The 27740-nt window shown below is 42.9% G+C and overlaps 1 protein-coding gene across 4 annotated transcripts in view; it reads left to right on the plus strand.

Annotated features, from left to right (window-relative positions):
- Positions 1-27063, plus strand: part of usp25 (ubiquitin specific peptidase 25) — a 224423-nt gene extending 197360 nt beyond the window's left edge. For all 4 annotated transcript variants that reach the window (XM_059968975.1, XM_059968976.1, XM_059968977.1 and 1 more), the window contains 3 exons: positions 15554-15677; positions 17306-17501; positions 26304-27063. In XM_059968975.1, the coding sequence (XP_059824958.1) occupies positions 15554-15677; positions 17306-17501; positions 26304-26476 (493 nt within the window). In that variant the 3' untranslated portion in view covers positions 26477-27063. The remainder of the gene's footprint in view (positions 1-15553; positions 15678-17305; positions 17502-26303) is intronic.
- Positions 27064-27740: the final 677 nt, after the last annotated feature.

A 27740-nucleotide genomic window follows, 5' to 3' on the forward strand; every position in this document is an offset into this window, starting at 1 on the left:
GTGCAAGTCTAGACTCGTTAACGGCAATGGGCCCTTTTATTTTTTCTTTCTTTTCTTTAATTGTTTGATAAAGCTGAAAGCTGGTAAATATACTCTTTATAATTTAATGCTTGTGATTGATCTGTCATTTCTTTGTGACCGATAATTGTGTGTGTGCAGTATTTACACAGCATTTGCTACAATCAATGTTCCTTAATTGGAACATCCCAACTTTTCTGTTTGGTGGAACCCAAATCATTACCAACCCAGGACGTGTATTGTTTATGAAAGGTAGCCTTCTCACTGCCGAGTCACGTGGCTGTTAGCAGAGTTAGCTAATGAGCCAAATTTGTATATGAGCCCGGTGAGAAGGTTGTATGTAATACAGACAGAAGTGCTAGAGGAACTCAGCAGGCCAGGCAGCATGTATGGAAAAGAATATAAGTTGACATTTTGGTTTGAGACCCATCATCAGGACTGGAAAGAAAGAGGAGAAGCCAAAGTAAGAAGGGGGGTGAGGGGAGGAAAAACTACAAGGTGATAGGTGAAGCCTGCAGAGGGGGAGGGGTGAAGTAAAAAGCTGGGAAGTTGATTGTATAAGAGATAACAGGCTACAGGAGGAACACGAGATGGGAATGATAGGTAACGAGACATGGTGAGAGAGGGAAATGGGAATGGTGAAGGGGGTGTGGGCAATTACCGGAAGTTTGAGAAATCAATGTTCATGCCATCAGGTTGGAGGCTACCCAGATGGAATATAAGGTGTTGCACTTCCAACCTGAGTGTGGCTTAATGAGGCAGTAGAGGAGCCATGGACTGACATATCGGAATGGGAATGGGAAATAGAATTGAAAGGGTGGCTACCAGGAGATCCCAGTTTTTCTGGCGGGTGGAGGTAAGTGCTTGGAAAATGGTTTAATGGAATTAATGGAATATCTTGCCGTGGCACTGGAATTGTCAATGGCGTGTCATTGAAGGGATAAATCCTAGTGTTTCACATAAAAATGTATTGCTCTGATAAAGTGATATAATGCTTCAGTAAAATTTATGCTCCTCTAGGAATGTGACACATATTAAAATACTTAGTCTCTTGCTTCATGCTGCAAGTTTAGGATATGGAACAATTCACAGAAAGTCTCCCAACGCTGATCACAAGCTCAGACGAGTGGCTGTTGGTATTATTATCACACCAGTCATCTTAGAAACATAGAAACATAGAAAATAGGTGCAAGAGTAGGCCATTCGGCCCTTCGAGCCTGCACCGCCATTCAGTATGATCATGGCTGATCATCCAACTCAGAACCCTGTACCTGCTTTCCCTCCATACCCCCTGATCCTTTTAGCCACAAGTGCCATATCTAACTTCCTCTTAAATATAGCCAATGAACCGGCCTCAACTGTTTCCTGTGGCAGAGAATTCCACAAATTCACCACTCTCTGTGTGAAGAAGTTTTTCCTCATCTCGATCCTAAAAGGCTTCCCCTTTATTCTTAAACTGTGACCCCTCGTTCTGGACTTCCCCAACATCGGAAACAATCTTCCTGCATCTAGCCTGTCCAATCCCTTTAGAATTTTATATGTTTCAATAAGATCACCCCTCAATCTTCTAAATTCCGGTGAGTATAAGTCTAGTCGATCCAGTCTTTCTTCATATGAAAGTCCTGCGATCCCAGGAATCAATCTGGTGAACCTTCTCTGTACTCCCTCTATGGCAAGAATGTCTTTCCTCAAATTAGGGGACCAAAACTACACACAATATTCTAGGTGCGGTCTCACCAAGGCCTTGTACAACTGCAGTTGAACCTCCCTGCTCCTGTACTCAAATCCTTTTGCTATGAATGCCAACATACCATTTGCCTTTTTCACCGCCTGCTGTACCTGCATGCCCACCTTCAATGACTGGTGTACAATGACACCCAGGTCTCATTGCATCTCCCCTTTTCCTAATTGGCCATCATTCAGATAATAATCTGTTTTCCTGTTCTTGCAACCAAAGTGGATAACCTCACATTTATCCACATTAAATTGCATCTGCCATGAATTTGCCCACTCACCTAACCTATCCAAGTCACCCTGCATCCTCTTAGCATTCTCCTCACAGCTAACACCGCCGCCCAGCTTCGTGTCATCTGTAAACTTGGAGATGCTGCATTTAATTCCCTCATCTAAATCATTAATATATATTGTAAACAACTGGGGTCCCAGCACTGAGCCTTGCGGTACCCCACTAGTCACTGCCTGACATTCTGAAAAGGTCCCGTTTACTCCCACTCTTTGCTTCCTGTCTGCCAACCAATTCTCTATCCACATCAATACCATACCCCCAATACCGTGTGCTTTAAGTTTGCACACTAATCGTCTGTGTGGGACCTTGTCAAAAGCCTTTTGAAAATCTAAATATACCACATCCACTAGTTCTCCCCTATCCACTCTACCAGTTACATCTTCAAAAAATTCTCTAAGATTCGTCAGATGTGATTTTCCTTTCACAAATCCATGCTGACTTTGTCCAATGATTTCACCTCTTTCTAAATGTGCTGTTATCACATCTTTGATAACCAACTCTAGCATTTTCCCCACCACCGATGTCAGACTAACCGGTCTATAATTCCTCAGTTTCTCTCTCCCTCCTTTTTTAAAAAGTGGAGTTACATTAGCCACCCCCCAATCCTCAGGAACTAATCCAGAATCTAAGGAGTTTTGAAAAATTATCACTAATGCATCAACTATTTCTTGGGCTACTTCCTTAAGCACTCTGTGATGCAGACCATCTGGCCCTGGGGATTTATCTGCCTTTAATCCCTTCAATTTACCTAACACCACTTCCCTACTGACATGTATTTCCCTCAGTTCTTCCATCTCACTAGACCTTCGGACCCTTACTATTTCCAGAAGATCATTTATGTCCTCCTTAGTGAAGACAGAACCAAAGTAGTTATTCAATTGGTCTGCCATGTCTTTGTTCCCTATAATCAATTCACCTGCTTCTGACCGTAAAAGACCTACATTTGTCTTGACCAATCTTTTTCTTTTCACGTATCTATAAAAGCTTTTACAGTCAGTTTTTATGTTCCCTGCCAGCTTTCTCTCATAATCTTTTTTCCCTTTCCTAATTAAGCCCTTTGTCCTCCTCTGCTGGTCTCTGAATTTCTCCCAGTCCTCAGGTGTGCCGCCTTTTTTTGCTAATTTATGTGTTTTTTCTTTGGACTTGATACTATCCCTAATTTCCCTTGACCGCCACGGCTGCACTATCTTCCCTGGTTTATTATTTTGCTAAACTGGGATGAACAATTGTTGTAGTTCATCCATACGATCTTTAAATGCTTGCCGTTGCATATCCACTGTCAACCCTTTAAGTATCATTTGCCAGTCTATCTTAGCTAATTCACGTCTCATACCTTCAAAGTTACCCTTCTTTAAGTTCAGAACCTTTGTTTCTGAAATAACTATGTCACTCTCCATCTTTATGAAGAATTCCACCATATTATGGTCACTATTACCCAAGGGGCCTCGCACGACAAGATTGCTAACTAACCCTTCCTCATTGCTCAATACCCAATCTAGAATGGCCCGCTCTCCAGTTGGTTCCTCGACATGTTTGTTCAGAAAACCATCCCACATACATTCCAAGAAATCCTCTTCCTCAGCACCCTTACCAATTTGGTTCGCTCAATCTATATGTAGATTGAAGTCACCCATTATAACTACTGTTCCTTTATTGCATGCATTTCTAATTTCCTGTTTAATGCCGTCCCCAACCTCACTACTACTGTTAGGTGGCCTGTACACAACTCACACCAGCATTTTCTGCCCCTTAGTGTTATGCAGCTCTACCCATATCGATTCCACATCCTCCAGGCTAACGTCCTTCCTTTCTATTGCATTAATCTCCTCTCTGACCAGCAATGCTACCCCACCTCCTTTTCTTTCCTGTCTATCCCTCCTGAATATTGAATATCCCTGGATGTTGAGCTCCCATCCTTGGTCACCCTGGAGCCATGTCTCTGTGATCCCAACTGTATCATATTCATTAATAACTATCTGCACATTCAATTCATCCACCCTTTTATGAATCTTGTCACATTCTTCATCCATCTTGTCTCTACTCAGTAAAGTTACCAGTGGAGTGCTAAAGTCAGGCCAATTTTTGTGCTGTGTTTCATTTGTATAAAAAGTTAGATTGAGAATGCCACAAACTCGTATCATTTTAGGACCATGGAGCCAATGCAGAGAGAAATTAAAGTTCACGTGAATTTGTTATCAGAGTTCAAATATGTCACCTTATGCTCATCTGAGATTTAATTTCTTGCGGACATTTGCAGTGTAGCGGTTAGCGCGATGCTGTTACAGCTTGGGGCGTTGGAGTTCGAAATTCAATTCCAGCATCCTCTGTAAGAAGTTTGTATGTCCTTCCCGTGAGCACATGAGTTTCCACCAGGTTCTCCAATTTCCTTCCACAGTACAAAGACGGTAGGGTTAGTAGGATAATTGGTCATTGTAAATTGTCCCATGATTAGGCTCACATTATCTAGTTGTGTTGCTGGGTGTTGCGGTTTATTGAGTAAGAAGAGCCCATTCTCCCCTTTTTCTCTAAATAAATGTAAATAAATAAAGAAATACAACCTATCAAGCTCCACTTTAAATAAACCCAATGACTTGGCCTCTACAGCCATTGTGAAAATTAATTCCACAGATTTTGCCACCCTTTGGCTAAACTAATTCCTCCTCATCTCTGCTCAAAAGAGATGACCTTCTATTCTGAGTCTGTACCCTCTGGTCCTAGACTGCTCCACCCCCCCCCCCCCCCCCCCCACCAGGCCAGGGGTTCCCAACCACGTTTATGCCGTGTACGAGTACCTTTAAACAAGGGTCCATTGTCCCTAGGTTGGGAACCCTTGATCTAGGCCTCTCATTATAGGTTTCATTGGGATGCGCCTCATTCGTCTAAACTCCAGCAAGTACAGGCCCAGAGCCTTCAAATGCCTCTACTTCCTCAGGAGGCTAAAGAAATTTGATATTTTCCCATTGATATTTATATGTGTCTTTCTAAAAAGCCTCTTAACACCAGTATCATATCTGCTTCCTCTGGTAGCGCATCAACCTCTCTGTGTAAAAAAATAATTGTCCCAAACATTTCACTGAAACTTCACCCATAAAGCTATGCCCTATAGCATTTGATATTTCCACTTTAGGAAAACGACTCTAATTTTCCTCACGATGGCATTGCTCTGATCTTAGCAACTTGTTCCTTCATTCTTGTATTACCCATCAAGGGCAATAGTTTCTTGGTAAATTGGTTTATTACTGTCACATGTACTGAAGGACAGTGAAAAGCTTGTCTTGCAAACAGTTCATACATATCAAACCATTACACAGTGCATTGAGCTAGTACAAGGTATAACAATAATAGTGCAGCATAGTTTGCATCAGCTAGAGAGAAAGTGCAAAGCAGGTAGACCAAGAAGTGCAAGTTCAGAATGGAGTAGATTCTGAGGTCAAGGGTCCACCTTACCATACTAAGGGACTGTTCAATAATCTTCTAACAATGGAGTAGAAGCTGTCCTTGAACCTGGTAGTATGTGCTTTCAGTCTTTAATTGCCTGATGTGATGGGGGATAGGAGAAAGTGTCTTTGGTGGGTGAGGTGTTTATGCTGGCTGCTGGCGTTCTGCTGCTGTAGTTCTTTCACTTCGAGGTTTGACTCTTCTGAACACAACTTTATTTTTGTGTAATTGTTTACTTCTTGATTGATTGATTGATTGAAACAACCTCCCAGCTCTTGAGCTGCGCCACCCCGGCAACCTGATTTAACTCTACCCTAATAACAGGACAGTTATATTTGAGTTATTGTCGCCTTCTTGTCTGCTTGAACCAGTCTGACCATTCTCTTCTGACCTCTCATTAACAAGGCATTTTCGCCCACAGAACTGCCACTCTCTGGATGTTTTTTTGTTCCTCGCACCATTCTCTGTAAACTCTAGAGCAGCGGTTTCCAACTGGGTCCACGAACCCCTTGCTTAATGGTGTTAGTCCATGGCATAAAAAAGATTGGGAATCCCTACTCTAGAGACTGTTGTGCCTGAAAATTCCAGGAGATCAACAGTTTATGAGATACTCAACCCACCCCGTCAGGTTCCAACGATCATTCCATGGTCAAAGTCACTTTGATCACGTTGCTTCCCCATTCTGATGTTGGTCTGAACCACAACTGATCTATTGACCATGTCTGCATGCTTTTGTGAATTGGGTTTCTGCCACATGATTGGTTGATTTAAAAAATCACATTAACAAGTAGCTGTACAGGCATACCTATTAACATGATCACTGTATATCTTTGGCCAAGCCTTTTATCATCCAACCTACTATCCTTGCGTGGCTTAACAGTAGATAAGAACTGTTCTGTGAGGTGCCTCTGAATGTTTGCCATGCTAAGTGGTTTATATATTTGGCAATTTGTTTATTTTTGTCACACTTATCAATATATAGTGAAAAGCTTTGTCAGCCATGAAGGAATTCAAATACGAAAGTAAGTACCGAACTCAAATGAGTCAAGGAAAGTGAAAGTAGACAAACTAGATATTTTTGTTCTTGCCATGTGCTTGAAGGAATGAAGGCTGCCATTTTGTAAAGCTGCTCTGTAATCTCCATTTTGTGAGCTGTCTTGCGAATTTTTTTCCACATTCTAATCATTCTTTTAAAGTAATTTAAAAGTTGACGTAATGATGTTCCTGACAATCTGCTGACCTACAGATCATTTCCAAATAAGGAGTTATTTGTGAGGTGTTCTTTGGTGCAATAGAATATACAGGTTTATGAATAGGGGACTCTGTGTCCGACCTGAGTAACTCGAGCTTAGTAGCTGGCTGATTCAGAACAAAGAGCCATTAGTTACGAGTTGTCACTTGCAGAAGAGCAATAAATTGGACTACTTCCAATGGGAGTCTGACGCAGGTCAGTCAGATAACCTCGAGCCAACGAGATTGAAGTGCAACATTTGAACTGATGAGGAAAGACTATAAGAATACAAAGTGGTGAGAACTCGGAGACTAACTATCATCAATGCCAAGGGCTGGGAGAAGAAGGATCAATGGTATGGCTAACAAGAGATTCTATTTCAGTGTTACAAATTAGAGAAGTGGTCTGAGTGAGTATTGGTACAGAGGGAATAGCAGAATTCATGTTTTAAGTTGTTGGCTTGGGGTTAATGTATTTGCATTGTTGTTGGTGCACAGTCAATAAAGTGCAAACTTTGATTAATTAATTAAGTGAATTGTTTAACATAAATCAGTTGATTGGTCAGTAGGCAGCATCTATGGAGGAGAATAAGCAGTTAATGTTTTGGGCTAAGACCATCCTATTTAGAGTGAAGGAATATGATAGGTGACTTGATGGAGGTATACAACATGTTGGGGCATTGATCAACTTGAAAGCCACAGACTTTTTCCCAGAGTGGAAATGGCTAATACAAGAGGGCATAGTATTAAGTTGATTTGAGGAAAGTATAGGGAATACCAGAACAGAAGTAGGTTTTTACAAAGAGAACGGTGGGCACTGCCAGGAGTGATGGTAGAAGCAAATACATCAGGGACATTTAAGAGGGTTATGTCACTTCTGTTTAAACGTACCGTGGGTTAACAGTGAAGAATCATATTCTGGAGAATTAGAGAACTTTTATTTACAGTAATAAACAAGCACTTCTTAACCCAGCCAGGTGCTGGAACATTGTGGCAATCCCGCGCATGCTGAGTGCTCCGTCCAATCATGTACTGGCACATCATTGCACGTATATCACCACATCATCCTTCCCTTAAAAAGAAAAAATAAATAACAACATTAACCAATAAGCAAATCCATATCAGCTAACTGAAACTCTGAAGTTGGCTCTTCGCTATCTGAGCCATGACTCTTCTTGTGCTTCTTTTTCTTCTTCTTTTCTGCTTTAAGCTTTTCTTCATGTATCTCAATTAAATTTTTTGATATACTCTCACATGCCTCCTGGTTAGAATCTGGAATTTCAGGTAAGCAGTTCATGCTATCCTCCTCAACAATCTGCTCCCCTGCCTCTGTTTGGACTGTATCTTTCCTAATTCCTTCCACTTCCATTTGTAATGAAATACGAATTTTCTTTTCTTCATCAAATTCATTCATTAACTGTGTAATCTCTTTTTTATGCTGAGACTTCATCATTTCAATACAACTTCTCAATTCGTTCACTTGTGCTTTCACTTCTTCCTTATACTGTGCCCACTGTAATCGTTCTTGCTCTAGCCAGTGATTAAACTGAATCTCATATTCTCTCAGTGTCTCTTTCATTATCGCTTGCATTGAAGCAACCTCCTCCTCCCATTGCTTTTTCATATCATCAATTGCCTCCTGTTTGGTCATCTCAGAAACTGCAGCTACTGCTTTTATATTCTCCATGTCAGCATTTTCATAAAGCACATCTATATAAAATTCCTCAGGGTCATCTTCAATCACTGCATTTACTTGTTTCATTTCATTTTCCTTCTTTCTACTTCTACAACAGTGCGAAAAATGATTAATCTTACCGCAGTTGTAGCAAAGTTTCCACATGCAAAACACTGATTTGGGCAATGTTCCCATGCACAGCGTTCACATAACTTTTTTCTTTCAAATGTTGTCTTGTCCCTTGTTTTGTTGACGTATTATTATATTTCTTGGTATATTTGCGCTTTTTTACAGCGTTTACATTGCAGTTTTCAACAAAAAGCTCTTCAACCTGCAACATTTCAGTCTCAGAAGCTTTGCAGAGCGTGAAAGCTTTTCCAAATTTAAATCTTGCTCTCTCAACAGCCTTTCACTAAGTACATTATCTCAAATGCCACAAACTATTCTATCTTTAATAAAAGTCTGTAAGCAATCCAAACTCTTACTTTCTACTATGCTTTCTTAACTCGGTCACATACTGATCAATTGTTTCAGTAGCTCTCTGCGCACATGAAGAATTTAAATCGCTCATACGTTAAGTTATGCTTAGGTATACAAAAAACTTCAAATCTGTCCATTATTGACTTTAAATTGAAATTATCTCCATCTTCAAAGACAAAATTATTATATACCTCCATTGCATCATTCATTCCTGATTACATGGAGCAGGATTGCAGCTTTAGTTTTGTCTGCTTTTCTATCAGCTCCAATCGCTGATAAATATATTTCAGGTTATTGCTTGAATATCCTCTAATTCTCAGCTACATTGTCAGTCAGCTGAAGTTTTGGTGAGGGTTGTAAACCTTCCATTTTACCATTTACAGTTCAAACTTTTTTCTTTTTTTTTTGATTATCTTTGATTCTCAATTCTTGATTCTCTCGTATTATTCTTCCAGAACCACTTCTGACACCATGTTATGTTACTTCTATTTAAACATACCGTGGGTTAACAGTGAAGAATCATATTCTGGAAGAATTAGAGAACTTTTATTTACAGTAACAAACGAACAGGTCTTAACCCAGCCACATGCTGAAACATTCTGGCACATCACTGCAAGTGATATCACCACAAAGAGACTCTTAGATTGGCATGTGGATGATGGAAAAATGGAGGTCTATGTGGGATGGAAAAGTTAGATGGATCTTAAAGTAGGTTAAAAGGTCAGCACAGAATCGTGGGCTGAATGGTCTGAAGTATTCTATGTTCTAACATCATAGGCTCTGTGACTTTGAAGAGAAGGGGGAGAAGAGCAGCCATGATAGAGGATTCCATAGTTGGAGGAGTAGGCAGGAGGTTCTTCGGATGTGTAAGAGACACCTGGATGATATGTTGCCTCCCAGGTGTCAGGGTCAGGGACACCTCAGATCAGGTTTACGGCATTCTAAAAGGGGAGAGTGAGCAGCCAGAAGGTATGGGTACATATTGGATCCAAAGGCATAGGTAGGAAAAGGGGGGAGGTTCTGAAGAGAGAATATATGGAGTTAGGTAGAAAGGTGAAAAGCACATACTCCAAGGTGGTAATCTCTGGATTACTGCCTGTGCCATGTGCCAGTGAGGGTAAGGATAGGATGATTTGACAGGTGAATGAGTGGCTGAGGAATTGGTGCGGGGGGTCAGGGTTTCAGATTTATGGGTCACTGGGAGCTCTTCTGGGAAAGGTATGACCTGTCAAAATGATGGGTTAACACCTGAAACCAAGAGGGAAGTAATATCTTTGTGGGAAGTTTGCTAAAACTGTAAGGGCGGGTTTAAACTAAATTGGCAGGGGGATGAAAACCAGTGTGATAGGGCTCAGGATGGGCAGTTGGCATACAAGCAGATGCAGTGTGATAGGGCAAAGCTGCAGTCAGAATCAGGCTTAATGTCACTAGAATATGTCATGAAATTTGATTTTGATCCAGCTGTACATTGTAATACATAATAATAAAAAATATAAATTACAGTAAACCATATAACAATTACAGCACGGAAACAGACCATCTCGGCCCTTCTAGTCCGTGCCAAACGCTTACTCTCACCTAGTCTCACTGACCCGCACTCAGCCCATAACCCTCCATTCCTTTCCTGTCCATATACCTATCCAATTTTACTTTAAATGACAATACCGAACCTGCTTCTACCACTTCTACTGGAAGCTCGTTCCACACAACTACCACTCTCTGAGTAAAGAAGTTCCCCCTCATGTTACCCTTAAACTTTTGTCCCCTAACTCTCAATTCATGTCCTCTTGTTTGAATCTTCCCTACTCTCAATGGAAAAAGCCTATCCACGTCAACTCTATCTATCCCCCTCATAATTTTAAATACCTCTATCAAGTCCCCCCTCAACCTTCTACACTACAAAGAATAAAGACCTAACTTGTTCAACCTTTCCCTGTAACTTAGGTGCTGAAACCCAGGTAACATTCGGCCTTAACTATGCCTTGTACAATTTTAACATTACATTCCAACTCCTATACTCAGTGCTCTGATTTATAAAGGCCAACATACCAAAAGTTTTCTTCACCACCCTATCCACATGAGATTCCACCTTCAGGGAACTATGCACCATTATTCCTAGATCACTCTGTTCTCCTGCATTCTTCAATGCCCTACCACTTACTGTGTATGTCTTATTTGGATTATTCCTACCAACATGTAGCACCTCACATTTATCAGCATTAAACTCCATCTGCCATCATTCAGCCCACTCTCCTAACTGGCCTAAATCTCTCTGCAAACTTTGAAAACCTACTTCATTATCCACAACGCCACCTACCTTAGTATCATCTGCAAACTTACTAATCCAATTTACCACCCCATCATCCAGATCATTAATGTATATGACAAACAACATTGGACCCAGTACAGATCCCTGAGGCACACCACTAGTCATCGGCCTCCAACCTGACAAGCTGTTTTCCGCTACTACTCTCTGGCATCTCCCATCCAGCCACTGTTGAATCCATTTTACTACTTCAATATTAATACCTAACGATTGTACCTTCCTAACTAACCTTCCATGTGGATTAAGTTTATATAAAAAAGAAAATTAAATTAATTAAGTAGTGCAAAAAGAAAGGGAGAAATTACTAAGATAATGTTTGTGGGTGGGCTCATTCAGAAATCTGATGGCAGTGGGGAAGAAGCTGTTCCTGAAACGTTGAGTCTGTGTCTTCCTGTACCACCTCCATGTTGGTAGCAATGCGAAGAAGGCATGTCCAGGGTCATGGAGATCCTTAATGATGGATGCCAACTTTTGAAGGTGCCCTGGATGCTGAGGAAGCTAGTGCCCATGATGGAGCTGACCGAGTTCACAACTTACTGCAACTTTTTTCGATGCTGTGCAGTGGCCCTTCCATACCAGGCTGTGATGCAAACAGTTAATATCCTCTTTATGGTACATGTGTAGAAATTTGCCAGTGTCTTTGATGACATATCTATCCTCCTCAAACTCCTAATGAAATATAACTGCTGTCGTCCATTCTGTATAACTGCATCAATATATTGAGCCCAGGATACTGGTATGTTCCCTAGACTTCCCCTTCTTGAAGTCCACAATCAATTCCTTGGTCTTGGTGATGTTGAGTGCAGGTTTGTTGCAACAAAACCACTCAACCGGTTGATCTGTCTTGCTCCTATTTGTCTTCTCGTTACCATCTGAAATCCTGCCAAAAATAGTTGTATCAGCAAATTTATAGCTGGAATTTGAGCCATGCCTAGCCACACAATCATGGATGTAGAGAGAGTGGACAGTGGGTAAATCTTGCATCCTTGAGTGCACCAGTGTTTACTTTCAGTGAATTGGAGATGTAATTTCTGATCCACAGACTGTTGTCTTCATTTGAGGAAGTTGAGGATCTAGTTACAGATGGAGGTACAGAGGCCCAGGTTTTGGAGCTTGTTGATTATAACTGAGGGTCTGATTGTGTTGAACGTCTGTAATTTCCTGGTTTCTGTATGGAGCCTTTTTTAAACAGTGGAAAAACATTGGTTATCCTCCATTCCTCTGGTATCTCTCCTGTCATTAAGGATGTTAAATACCTCTGCTAGGGCCTCGGCAATATCTGCACTTGCCTCCAATAGAATCCAAGGAAACACCTTGTCAGGCCTGGGGGATTTATCCACTCCAATATGCCTCAGGATAACAAACACCTCCTCCTTCGAAATTTGATATATAGTATATATAATATGAAAGCAAGTTAGCAAATAATATCCAAGTGGCTAGTAAAAGCTTTTCAAGTATGTAAGAAATAAAAGAGAGTTGAGAGATGATATAGGACCTTTAGAAAACGAGACCAGAAAAATAATAACAGGAGACAAGGTGATGGCAGATGAACTGAATGAGTATTTTGCATCAGTCTTCACTGTGGAAGACACTAGTAGTGTGTCAGATGTGGAAGGGTGTGAGGGAAGAGAAGTCTGTGTGATTACTATTACAAGGGAGAAGGTGCTCAAAAAGCTGAAAGACCTAAGGGTATATAGCACACTCTGGCTAGATGAACTGCACCCTAGGGTTCTGAAAGAGGTGGTGGTAGAGATTGTGGAGGCTCTAGTAATGATCTTTCAGAAATCATTGAACTGTGGCATGGTGCCAGAGGACTGGAAAATTGCAAATGACACTCCAATTTTTAAGAAAGGAGAAAGGCAGCAGAAAGGAAATTATAGACCAGTTAAACTGACCTTAGTGGTTGGGAAGATGTTGGAGTCATATGTTAAGGATGAGGTTATAGAGTACTTGGAGACACAGGACAAGATAGGACAAAGTCAGCATAGTCTCCTTAAGGGGACATCTTGCCTAATGAGCCTGTTGTAATTCCTTGAGGAAATTACACATAGATTAGATAAGGGGATGCGGTGGATGCTGTACATTTGGACTTTCAGAAGGCCTTTGACAAGGTGCCACACATGAGACTGCTTACCAAGTTAAGAGCCCATGATATTACAGGAATGTTACCGGGCTGGTTAGAGCATTAGCTAATTGGTAGGAGGCAGCAAGTGGGAATAAAATAATCCTTGTCTGATTGGCTGCCAGTGACTAGTTTTCCGCAGGGATCGGTGTTGGGACCACTTCTTTTTATGCTGTGTGTCAATAATTTACGAGGGCTGATTGATACATTTATGGCCTAGGGTAGAAGGAGTCAATGCTAGAAAACCTAGCACATTTATTTTTCACCCTCCCCTAGTGTAGCGGATAACTGCACAAAGGCCGATGTCCGTTTTCTCGGACAGTGCTTACTTGCAATTTTCAATTAGCTGAAACACAAATACCACAAAAGTTATTAACTTCAAACTTTCTGCATAATCACTCAAAGAGTTGAACTGCACGTGTATGTAACGAGAGCTGTATAACTCATCTCCTTCTACCTTAGGCCACGAACTTGTCAATCACCCCATGCTGTGGGCCACTTTGTGGAGGTCCAAGATGCCGACTTCTACAAAGAAGGGATCCATATGTTCCACGACCGCTGGACTAAGTGTGTAAATGTAGGAGGGGACTATGTTGAAAAATAAATGTGCTGGTTTTCTAAAATTGACTCCTTCTACCTTAGGTCACAAACTTATCAATCACCCCTCGTATATGATGAAATAGATGACTTTGTTGCCGTGAATAAATGGCAGAGCAGACTTGATTGGCCAAGTGGTCTAATTCTGTTTTTATGTGTTATGGTGTTACGGAATAAGGTAGATAACCTTGTAACACAGAGATTGGCAAGTATGACATTGTGGGCATCACTGATTCATGGCTGAAAGAAGATCATAGTTAAGAGCTTAACATCCAAGGATACAATAGCCAGGGTGTGGGCTACAAATTACAATGGGAGATAGAAAAGCATGTAAAAAAGGCAATATTACAATCGTCATGGGAGATTTCAAAATGTTGGTAGATTTGGAAAATCAGGTTCATGCTGGATCCAAAGAGATGGAATTTATAGAATGGCTACACAATGGCTTTTTAGAGAAGTTTGTGCTGATCCAACTAGGAAAAGACAATTCAGGATTGGGTGGTGTGAAGTAAACAAGATTTGATTAGGGAGCTTAAGGTAAAGGAATCCTCAGGAGACAGCGTGGTCATAATGTGATGGAATTCATCGTGAAATTTGAAATGTAGAGACTAAAGTCAATTGTATCAGTAATACTGCGGAGTAAAGGGAATTACAGCAGGGATGATGGCAGAACAGTAGTGGCTGTAATTTCTAGGGGGCACTTTGGAAGCTGCAGGATAGATACATCCCAAAGTTGAAGAAGTGTTCTGAAAGGATGCTGAGGTAACTGGCTGACTCAAGAAGTCAACATCAGTATAAAAGGAAAAAAGAGGCCATATAATATAATATGGCAAATGCATTGGGGGCAGGGGTGTAATGCTGAAGCTTTATGAGGCATTGGTTAGGCCACACTTGGAGTATCGTGAACAGATTTGGGCCATTTATCTAAGAGAAGGTGTGCTGGCATCCAAAGGAGGTTCACAAGAATGACTCTGGGAATGAAGGGTTTATGTATGGGGAATGTTTGACGGCTTTAGGCCTGTACATGTTTGAGTTCAGTAGAATGAAGGGGGGATCTCACTGAAACCTGTTGAATATTGGAAGGCCTCGGTAGAGTGGATGTGGAAAGGATGTTTCCTACAGTAGGTGAGATTAGGACAAGAAGACACAGACTCAGAATAGAGAGGTGTCCATTTAGAACAGAGATGAGGAGGAATTTCTTTAGCTAGCAGATGGTGAATCTGTGGAATTCATTGCCACCAAAACCTGTGGGAGCCAAGTCACTAGGTGTATTTAAGGCAGAAGTTGATAGGTTTTTCATTTACAATGTTGTCAAAAGTTATGGGGAGAAGGCAAGAGAATGAGGTTGAGAGGGATAATATATCAACCATGATGGAATGGCGGAGTAGACTTGATGGGCTGATTCTGCTTCTATGTCTTCTGGTCAAGGGCCTGTACAGTGCTGTCGTGTTCTGTGCTCCAACATCAGGGGCTGAAGAGCCTGGCATTTTCCATCAGGAATGTGTGTGGGATTTGGAGCAGATCTTTGCAGCATTTCTATCTGCTTACTTCCCTTGACTTTCTAAGTGTTGTAGGCCTCTCCTTGTGTTGCTGGGTGCTGTATATGAAGTACTGAGTACCTTTCTCTATCTTGTTTTACAGTTACAGTGAAGCTTTGATTTATCTTATCCATGCATACCAATATAACAAAGAGCTGCTGTCCAAAGGCATGTACAGAGGACACGATGAGGAGCTGATGTCACACTACAGGCGGGAGTGTTTGCTTGTAAGTAGAACTTCACCGAATCGATGTAATATACACAAAATGCTGGAGGAACTCAGCATCTATGGAGGGGAATAAACACTCACTCCTGCTCGCTGGCACTTTCAGACCTCTGGCACACTACTAGCATCTTTCACAATGAAGACAGATGCAAAGTACCCATTAAGTTCATCTGCCATTTGTTTGTCCCCATTACGACTTCACCAGCATCATTTTCCAGTGGTCCAATATCAGCGCTCTTCTCCCTTTTACTCTTTATAAAGCTTTTGATATCCTGCTTTATATTATCGGCTAGTCTGCCCTCATATTTCATCTTTTCCCTTCGTATAGCTCTTTTAGTTGCTTTTTGTTGGATTTTAAAAGCTTCCCAATCATCTAACTTCCCACTCACTTTTGCTACCTTATATGCCCTTTCCTTGACGTTTATGCAGTCCTTAACTTCCTTTGTTAACTATATTCTCCTATCCCTGCCATTTGAGAACTGCTTCCTCAGTGGGACATATCTGTCCTGTGCCTTGTGATCTATTTCCAGAAACTTCACCCATCTCTGTTCTGCTGTCATCCCCACCAGTATCCTCCTCCAATCCACCTGGGCAAGCTCCTCTCTCATGCCTCTGTAATTCCCTTTGTTCCATTGTGATACTGTTGCATGTGACTTATGCTTCTACCTCGCAAACTGCAGTATGAATTCAATCATATTATGATCACTGCGTCCTAAAGCTCCCTAATAAGATCTGGGTTATTACTACACCCAATCGAAGATGCCTTTCCCCAAGTAGGCTCAAGCACAAGCTGTTCTAAAAAGCCATCTCATAGGCATTCATCATATTCCCTCTCTTGCGATTTGACACCAACCTGATTTTCCCAATCCCCTTGCATGTTGCAGTCTTTCATTGCAATTGTGTCATTACGTTTATTACATGCCTTTTCCGGCTCCCTTTGCAATCTTAACCTCACATCTTGGCTACTATTTAGAGGCCTATATATGATTCCCATAATGGTTTTTTTACCCTTGCAGTTTTTTAACTCCACCCATAAAGGTTCAACATTGAACCCTTCCACCCTGGGAAAATGAGTCTGGCTATCCCTTACCATCTTGTACACCTCTATCAAGTCACTTCTCATCCTCCTTCGCAGCAGAGAGGAAAGCCCTACCCTGCTGTAAGACATGCTCTCTAATCCAGGCAATCCTGGTAAATCTGCTCTCTACTCTCTCTAAAGCTTCCTCATCCTCCCTATAATGAGGTGACTAGAGCCTTTAAATCAGCAGTTCCCAACTGTTTTTATGGCATGGAGCCTTACCATTAACCGAGGGATCTTTGGACCCCAGCTTGTTCTCTTCTTGCACTATTTACTTATGTATATATTTCTTATTGTAATTTATAGTATTGTAATTTTATGTATTGCACTGTATTGCTGCTGCAAAACAACAAAGTTCACGACCAGCTGTATGTCAGTGATAATAAACCTGATTCTGATTCTCTGTTCATTAGGGAACCATGCCCTCTGTCCACAGAATTGTAATCCTTCATCCATAAAAACACTTCAGTACTCCTTCTCTTGGGGCTGCTCTCTCCAGGTTGATAGCCCATCTAAGGCTGTGTGACACATTCTGTTTCTGTGCTTGGTAGAAACTGAACGAGCATGCGGCCTCTCTCTTTGAGTCAGGCGATGACCAGGAAGTGGAGGAAGGACTCGCCACGATGAACGAGTTGGTCGTCCCCTGCCTCCCCTTGCTATTGGTGGATGAAATGGAGGAGAAGGACATTGTGGCAGTGGAGGACATGAGGAACCGATGGTGCTCTTATCTGGGGCAGGAAATGGAACGTAAGTGTGGCTGAATAAGCACTGAGCTTTCCATACACATCACAAAAATCTCAGGAGTTTTATTTATTTTATATTTTATTTAATTTTAAAATACAGCTCAGTAACAGGCCTTCCCAACACAAGATGCCCACATCACCCAATTACACCCACGTGACCAATTACCCTTCTAAATCTATACGTCAAAGGTCATTCAAAACATACAGCGAAATATGCTGTTTGTGTCAACGACCAGCATATTCTAAGGATGTGCTGGGGGCAGCCTGCAAGTGTCACTATGCTTCCAGTACCCACAACTGACAACCCTAACCCTAACATCTTTGGAATGTGGGAAGAAACCAGCAGCTGGAGGGTACCCAGGCAGTCCCGGGGAGAACATACAAACAGTATGTTTGTATTTTTCAGTACCGTACTGCCCGATTGTCTTTAGTCAAAGGCAAATTCATTGACAGATGCACAAGTACTTGTATGGATAGGTACAGATGAGGAAGTTACTTGCAGCAGCACCACAGGCACATACAATGCTAGTAATAATTGTTCACCCCTCCCCCCCAGAAGACTTCATGTTTTATTATTTTACAACATTGAATCACAGTGGATTTAATTTGGCTTTTTTTGACACTGATCCTAATTAATTACAAATCAAAATCACAAAATAACTGATATTGCTTAAGTATTCCCCCCCCCCCCCCCCTTACATGACACACCAAATCATCACTGGTGCAGTCATTTCGTTCTAGACGTCATAATTGGTTAAATGGAGATCACTTGTGTGCAGTCAAGGTGTTTGAATAGATTGTCGTAAAAATAGGCCTGTATCTGGAAGGTCCAACTGCCGGTGGGTCAGTATCCTGGTAAAAACTACACCATGAAGACAAAAGAAGACTCCAAGCAACTCCATGAAGAGGTTATTGAAAAGCACAAGTCAGGTGATGGATACAAGAATATTTCCAAGTCACTGATTATCCCGGAGTATAGTTAAGTCAATCATCAAGAAATGGAAAGAATATGACGCAGCTGTAAATCTGCCTAGAGCAAGCCATCCTCAAAAACTGAGTGACCATGCAAGAAGTGGTCTAGTGAGGGAGGCCACCAAGAGACCTATGAGAACTCTGGAGGAGTTACAAGCTTCAGTGGCTGAGATGGGAGTGACTGTGCTTCCAACTGTTGTCCGGGTGTCCAGTCGCAGCTTTATGGGAAAATGAAAAAGAGAGAGCCACTGTTGAAAAAAAACTCACATGAAATCTCGACTAGAGTTTGCTGAAAGGCATGTGGGAGACTGAAGTCAGCAGGAAGAAGGCTCTATGGTCTGATGAAACCAAAACTGAATTTTTTGGCCATCCAACTAAACACTATGTTTCGTGTAAGGCAAACATCACACACTAAAAACATACCATCCTTACCGTGAAGCATGGTGGTGGCTCCATTGTGCTGTGGGATGCTTCACTGCAGCAGCCCTGGAAGACGTGAAGGTAGAGGGTAAAATGAATGCAACAAAATACAGGGAAATCCTGGAGGAAAATCTGATGCAGTCTGCATGAGAACTGTGACTTGGGAGAAAATTTGTTTTCCAACAAGACACTGACCCCAAGCATAAAGCCAAGAGTACGCAGGAATGGTTTAAAAACAACAAAGTTAATGTCCTGGAGTGGTCAAGTCAGAGAGTCCAGACTTCAATCGAATTGAGAATTTATGGCTGGACTTGACAAGGGCTGTTCACTCACAATCCCTATGCAATCTGACAGAGCTTGAGCAGTTCTGTAAAGAAGAATGGGGAAAAATTGCAGTGCCCAGATGTGCAAAGCTATAGAGACCTATTCACACAGACTCAAGGCTGTAATTGCCTCCAAAGGCGCATCTACTAAATACTGACTTGATGGAGGTGAATAATTAAGCTGTCAATTATTTTGTGTTTAATAAATGTAATAAATTTAGACCAATTTATAGAAAATTGTTTTCACGTTGACATGAAAGAGTCTTCTGTTGATCAGTGTCAAAAAAGCCTATTTAAATCCACTGTGATTCAATGTTGTAAAACAATAAAACATGAAAACTTCCAAGAGGGAGTGAATACTTTTTATAGGCACTGTAGCATTATTTTTACACAAAACAATACATTTTGAATCAAACCCTTTAAAGAATCCTCGATCCAGAAAGTTGTGAACTGATTTAGGTTCATCATGGGCACTAGACTCCCCAGCATCCATGACATCTTCACAGTGTGATGCCTCAAAAAAGCGGACCCCCAACACCCCGGACATGCCCTCTCCTTATTGCTGCCATCAAGGAGGAGGTACAGGAGCCTGGAGGCACACACTCAACAATTCAGGGATAGGTTCTTCCCCTCTGCCATCAGAGTTCTGAATGGTCATTGAACCCACAAACATTAATTCACTACTTCACAGCTTTTTTTCTCTTTTTGCACTAGTTATTTAACTTTTTAATGTATGCTGTTTGTGTATATATGGGTGTGGATGTGTAATTTACAATTTTTATTATGTATTGCAATGTACTGCTGCCACATAACAACAAACTTCACAACATAGGATGGTAATGTTAAACCAGATGCTAATTCTGAAAGAACAAATTAGATCAGATAACAGGACAAATGTTTTTAGATCTGTGTGTTGCTGGAATTATTGTCATAGAGGCAGAGAGCAGGGAAACAGGGCCTTCTGCTCAGCTGGACCACGCTGACCAAATTCCCGCTTATGCTAGCCCTATTTGCTCACACTTGATTTATATCCTTCTGAACCTTTCCCATCCACATGGCTTTAAATATTGTACCTGGTACAACCACTTCCTCTGGCAGCTTACTTCACATACTGACCAATTTCTGGGTGAAAAAGTTGCCCCTTTTCTTCCTCTCCCCTCTCACCTTAAACCGGTGCCCTCAAGTTCCTGATTGCCCTACCCAGGGAAAACTGCACATTCAGTCCCTCATTTTTTTCACACCTCTACGGGATCTCTTCCCCCACCATTCTCCAATGCTCCAATGAAAAAAGTCCCAACTTGCTCAACCTCCCTCCATTGGACCATAAAATAGGACATTCGACCCATCAAGTCTGCTCTGCCATTCCATCATGGCTGATTTATTTTCCCTCTCAACCCCATTCTCCCACCTTCTCCCTGTAACTTTTGACCACCCTTACTAATCAAGAACCTATCAACTGCTTTAAATATACCCAATGACTTGGCCTCCACAGCCATCTGTGGCAATGAATTCCACAAATGTACCACTCTCTGGCCCTCTGTCCTTCTATTCTGAGGCTGCGCCCTCTGGTCCTAGACTCACCCACTATAGCAAATATCTCTTCATGTCCACGCTATTTAGGCCTTTCAATATTCAATCGGTTTCAATTACATCACCCCTCATTCTTCTAAACTCCAGTGGGTACAGACCCAGAGTCATCAAGGGCTCTTCATACATGAATCCTTTCATTTCAGTATCATTCTTGTGCAATTCCAGCACATCATTTCTTAAAGGACTCAGGACTGCTCACCATACTCTCAGTGTGGTCTGGCCAATGCCTTAAAAAGCCTCAGTATCACATCCTTGCTTTTACATTATTTTATTTATACTTTTATTAGTCACATGTACATCAAAACATACGGGGAAAAGCATTGTTTGTATCAACAGCAACACAATTTGAGTATTTGCTGGGTACAGCCCACAAGTGTTGCCACACTCCCTGTGCCAATGTAACACTCACAATGTTCAGTCAAACAGTACATAGCCATTGTACAATGAGACAGGCCCAACAACAGCTAAACAAACCCCTTTCTTTGCCCCCACCCTTAGCAGTTCAGAACACCCCCACCTGCTGACCTGTCAACTTTTGGCCTCCAACCCCAGGACAAGCCACTTTCAGGTCTCCGTCCTCCAGAGCTTGGCCCTGGACTCATCAAACTGGCCAATCACTGACTCTTACCCAAGGGGCCCACTGACCGCTGTCCTTGACCTTGGGGTATACAGGTCTTTGTCCTCATAGCCTGCCAACCCAACCTCCGTCTTCCGAGATCGTTGGAGTCTGACATCTGGCTCTCCCGATCGACTTTGTTCCTCTAGATTTTCCCTCATAGATCTTGATCCCAGTACTCAGTGACCACAGGTGTCACGGGCCCTCCTCCATGGGGGTCAATAACCTCGCTCTCTGGGCCCACTGACGGGGATCACTGGCCATCACCCTTAGCACTTCCATTTACCCAGCAGGTCAGGCAGCTTCTGTGGAGACAGACACAGGGTTAATGATTTGGGCTATTGACCTTTCATCAGCTGAAGAACAGCTGACCTGGTTCAAGTAGAGTTTATTTGCAGGTCAGTCTCCGGAGCGGGGAGGAATTCATCTGATTTCTAAAGAGCTTTTGTGTGCAGAAATACAATTGCATTCTTGTAGGCTTGCCTTGACAGTTTCCATTTCAAATGTAAATACTGGAATCCATCTAATTAAAAACCTTCTCTTGGCCGGCCTCCCAAGACAACATCCAAAGTTGCACTTTATTTTAACTCAAAATGTTAACTAATACAGAATTTCCTGCTTGAGGCTTAAAACAGTCACCTGGTCTTGTGTAGTGAAGTGATAAGAAACTTGCACTTGTTTCTGTACTGATACACCCAAGCATTAAAATCTTCAACACATGCACAAAATACCAGAGGAACTCAGCAGGTCTGGCAGTTTCTACGGAGAGGAATAAGCGCTTGACGTTTTGGGCCAAGACCCTTTATCGGGACTGGAAAGAAAGGGGGAAGAAGCCAGAATAAGAAGGTGGGGAGGAGGGAAAAGTGTACCAGCTTGCAGGTGTTGTGTATATCACAGAGGGGGAGCAGTGAGAAAGGGTTTCACCGAACTTCATCAAAGAGAAGCTTTAAACTTCTTTGGGGTAGATACACGGTGATAAAACTTCACAGTGGAGCAGAAAATCAAAAACACAAGCTGTTGGAAGACCAGGACAAAATACATAAATTGCTAGAGGAACTTAGCAGGTCTGGCAGCATCCACGGAGGGGAACAATCATTTGACATCCTCATTAAAAAATCCTCGTTCCCATTTTCATGTCTCTACCTGCCTTCCCTCTTACTGAATCTATAAGCTCCTAGAACCTGTTCATGCTTCATCACCAGTTTTAATTTCATAATCCAGTGCACAGAATTTCAGCGCAGAAGGCCTCATAAAGTCATAGACAGACACACCTCAGAAAGGCCTTTCGTCAGCACCTCCAATGTTCTGCCACTCATCAGACAGGAGTAGAATTAGGCTATTTGGCTCATTGAGCCAGCTCCACCTTTTCATCCATGGCTGATTTATTTTTCCTCTCAACCCCATTCTGTCCACTCAATAGATAGACATACTTTATTGATCCCGAGGGAAATTGGGTTTCGTTACAGTCACACCAACCAAGAATAGTGTAGAAATATAGCAATATAAAACCATAAATAATTAAATAATAATAAGAAGAAGAAAATTATTCCATCCTCTTTTCAGACACCACTGTCAGAGGGTCCACCCCCATAACATCACTGGCCTTACGAAGGAGTTTGTTGATTCTGTTGGTGTTTGCTACCCTCAGCCTGCTGCCCCAGCACACAACAGCAAACATGATAGCACTGGCCACCACAGATTCGTAGAACATCCTCAGCATCGTCCGGCAGATGTTAAAGGACCTCAGTCTCCTCAGGAAACAGAGACGGCACTGACCCTTCTTTTAGACAGCCTCAGTGTTCTTTGACCAGTCCAGTTTATTGTCAGTTTGTATCCCCAGATATTTGTAATCCTCCACCATGTCCACACTGACCCCTTGGATGGAAACAGGGGTCACTGGTGCCTTAACGCTCCTCAGTCAGCTCCTTAGTCTTTTTTACATTAAGCTACAGATGATTCTGCTCGCACCATGTGACAAAGTTTCCCACCGTCGCCCTGTACTCAGCCTCATCTCCCTTGCTGATGCATCCAACTATGGCAGAGTCATCAGAAAACTTCTGAAGATGGCAAGACTCTGTGTTGTAGTTGAAGTCCGAGGTGTAGATGGTGAAGAGAAAGGGAGACAGGACAGTCCCCTGTGGAGCCCTAGTGCTGCTGACCACTCTGTCTGACACAAGTGCACGTACTGTGGTCTGCCAGTCAGGTAATCAATAATCCATGACACCAGGGAAGCATCCACCTGCATCACTGTCAGCTTCTCACCCAGCAGGGCAGGGCGGATGGTGTTGAACGCACTGGAGAAATCAAAACACATGACCCTCACAGTGCTCACCTGCTTGTCCAGGTGGGCGTAGACACGGTTCAGCAGGTAGACGATGGCATCCTCAACTCCTAGTCGGGGCTGGTAGGCGAACTGGAGGGGGTCTAAGTGTGGCCTCACCATAGGCCAGAGCTGCTCTAGAACAAGTCTATCCAGGGTCTACATGATGTGGGAGGTCAATGCCACCGGTCTGTAGTCATTGGAGCCACTGGGGCACGGCGTCTTCGGTACAGGGACGAGGCAGGACGTCTTCCACAGCACAGGAACCCTCTGGAGACTCAGGCTCAGGTTGAAGACATGGTGAAGTACTCCACATAGCTGGGGGGCACAGGCTTTGAGCACCCTGGGGCTGACACCATCCGGGCCTGCAGCCTTGCTTGGATGGAGACGTTTCAGCTGTCTTTTCACCTGTTCAGCTGTGAAGCCCACCACGGTGGTTTCAGGCGGGGGAGGGATGTAGTCATGAGAGCAGGGTGGGGGGCTGTGAGGAGGGGTAGGAGGAGAGAGTGGAGTATGTTTTGGTTGGGGACCGACAACAGATGAATTGTGGGGGATGGGCAGGGGCCACAGTGTCAAATCTGTTAAAGAACAGGTTAAGTTCATTGGCCCTGTCCACACTGTCTTCAGCTCCTCTGTTGCTGGTTTGCCGGAACCCAGTGATGGTCCTCATCCCACTCCAGACCTCTCTCATGTTGTTCTGCTGGAGTTTCCACTCAAGCTTCCTCCTATACCTGTCTTTAGCCTCTCTGATTTTGGCTTTCAGGTCCCTCTGTATTGTCCTCAGCTCCTCCCTATTTCCATCTCTAAACACCCTCTTTTTAGCATTCAGGATCTTAATGTCCTTTGTTACCCTGGCTTGTTATTTGAATAACAGTTCTTGCCGGAACATTGCAGTCCACACAGAAGTTGATGTAACCAGTGATGCACTCTGTGAGCCCATCAATGTCCTCTCCATGTGGCTCACAGAGGGCCTGCCAGTCTGTCACCTCAAAACAACCCTGGAGTGCCTGATAAGCCTCCCCCAACCATTTCCTCACTGACGTTGAGGCTGCAGGTTTACTCTTCACCAGAAGCATGTAGCAGGGTTTGAGATACACCAGGTTGTGATCTGACCTTCCCAGTGGGGGGAGAGGAGAGGAGCTGTATGCATCCTTAACGTTAGCATACATCAAGTCCAGGGTCCTCTCCCCTCTGGTTGTACAGCTCACATACTGCATGAAGTTGGGCAGTGTTCTAGCAACGGTAACATGGTTGAAGTCACCCGAGACGGTAATGAGGGCCCTCGGGTGCTGGCTATGACGGTGTGAATGATGTTACACGCCGACGTCGGGTTGGCAGAGGGAGGGATGTACACAACAACCACAATTGCATGTGAGATTTCCCTTGGCAAATAATATGGCTGGAGTCCAACAGCAAAAAGTTCAATATCCAGGCTACAAACATATTCCTTGATCATAATATGACCAAGATCTGTTGTTAACCAAAACAGCAAGCCCCCCTCCTTTATGCTTACCACTCTCAGTGCAATTCCAATCAGCCTGAACGATCTGGAAGCCCTCTATGAAAACGTTTTGGTCGGATATGTCCTTGTGCAGCCACGTTTCAGTAAAACACATAACACTGCTCTCCCGAAAAGTCCTCTGACTCCTGACCAGCGCTGTCAGCTCGTCCATTTTATTACCCAGTGATCTCACATTGCCCATAATGAGAGAGGGGAGACACAGCTTATAACTCCTTTCTCTCCAACCCCATTCTCTCCACTCTCCCCCTTACTAATGAAGTAGCCACCAACTTCTGCCTACAACCAACTTAACCCTCTTGAGTGAAGAAGATTTCCCTCAGGTTCCTCTTAAACATGTCCCCTTTCATCGTTAACCCATGACCTCTTGTTTTAGTCTCATCCAAACTCAGTGGAAAAAGCATGCTTGCATTCAGCTATCTGTCTACCTCATAATTTTGTATACCTTTATCCAATCTCCCCTCATTCTCCTGTGCTTCAGGGAATAAAGCCCTAACCTATTCAGCCTTTCCCTATAACTCAAGCCCTCAAGTTTTTGCAACATCCCTTGTAAATTTCCACGGCACTCTCTCAATCTTACTGCTATCTTTCCTGTAGGGAGGTGACCAGAACTCAGATTCAGATTCATCTATTTATGACATGTACATCAAAGCGTGCAAAGAATGTGTTACTGGTGTTTACAACCAACACAACCTTAGGCCCTTCGATGTGCTGGAGGTAGCTGGCAGGTGTCACCCACAATACAACACCATCAGAGCAATCCCACAGTGTTCAGCAGAACAACACAAGTAATAACAACAGCAGTGAAAAAAAGCCCCTTTCCACCCTCCCACTCAGTCACACGCACGCACAGACAGTCCTCCTCCAACTCAGGGACAGGCTTCCGGGCCTGCAGTCTCTAGTGGACTCACAGCTATTGGAACTCCGACTTCCCCAGTGGACTCATAGACTCACACACCCAGGGTTCGGCCACACACACGGTAGTACAAATTTGGCCTCACCAATATTTAATTTGAAAAATAAAATCCTCCTCCTTGCTTCCGTAGCCAACCTACAAGAGAAGCTGACGGACTTCCTGCCAAAGTTGCTGGACTGCTCGACCGAGATCAAAGCTTTCCGCGAACCGCCAAAACTACCTTCCTTCTCCACGCACGAACTATGTGAGCGCTACGCTCGTGTGATGGCATCTCTCAGTCGAACACCCGCCGACGGCAGATGAAGAGCGAAGCAGGAATCTTTTGTCGTCTTCTCGGGAGCACGCTGCAACCAACACAGGACTTCTGTTCATTTTCCAGTTTTTTTTTGTTCTGAAATATACCCCATGCCGTCCTGTCACAGGGTTTGCTTGCTGCTATTGGTTTTACCCATTTTTACAAAATAAAGGAATTGAGTTAACTGCAACCCAGACATCCATCTACCATAATGAACTTTCATGGCTGTACCCGAGAGGACAGACCGCATAGTGATTCGGATACAGCTTGAAGAAGAGCAGGGGGAAGAGCAAGCGAGGGAAAACTAGAGACTGATTTACAAAAGTAAGAGCTGAACTTCCTAAAGAATGAGGGATGTCCCTCTCTCAATTCTCATCCCACCAAATTTCTGTTACAGTGTTAACATACCATACGATCAATTACTTTACCAGAATCTCAGTTTCGTCTGCTGAGATTTACCTTTCCAAGTTGTTCTTTTTGACGGTTGAAGATATTAGAGGTGTAGATGCCACCCTTGTCATCCCATCCCCCTCCGGAAAAATGGCATCACAAGGCTTGTGAAGGAACTGAAAGAATAAAGTTTTATTTATGGTTATTTTTAGATGTAATGGTGAAACCTCTGTTGTGTTGTGTCTGCGTTTTTATAACCCAAGAATCTCGGCTTCAGGTTGAAGATAAAGGTGCAAGCCAGCTGGGATATTTGGACATTTCTGTAATTCTTTATCACATACATCAAAACATACAGTGAAATGTGTTGTTAGTGTTAACCAGCACAGCCAAGTGTCACCACATGTTCCGACGCCAACATAGCAATGGTTCAGTTTAATATCAGAGAATGTATCATACTATACAACCTGAAATCCTTACTCTTCACAGACATTCATGAATCAGAAAAAGAACCTAAAGAACAATTGACAGATAATAGAACCACAAAGGCCCTCCCTTCCCCTCTTACGCAAAAGCATCAGCTCTCACCCCACTTGCTCAAGCAGAAGGATGCCCCCCACACTCACCATGCAAGCAATAGCAAAGCCCCCCAGAGACCATGATCTAGAGTCCATCAAAAGCTATTATTGAGAGAGAGATATCACTCCTGCTACAACAGCTCACTGTTTCAATGTCACAATCTGCCCGTCACTCGTCTGAGTTCCCCAACTCGAGGACCAGCAGGCTCACCGTCAGGGAGTAGGGGGGGAGATCACTCAAGTGCAGGGCACTTCTTTTGACAGCAGCGTATACCACCTGCGCACCGTCTCAATGTTTTAATCTCGG

Source organism: Hypanus sabinus, chromosome 4 (genome assembly GCF_030144855.1).
Source record: "Hypanus sabinus isolate sHypSab1 chromosome 4, sHypSab1.hap1, whole genome shotgun sequence".
Taxonomy (NCBI): Eukaryota; Metazoa; Chordata; class Chondrichthyes; order Myliobatiformes; family Dasyatidae; genus Hypanus; species Hypanus sabinus.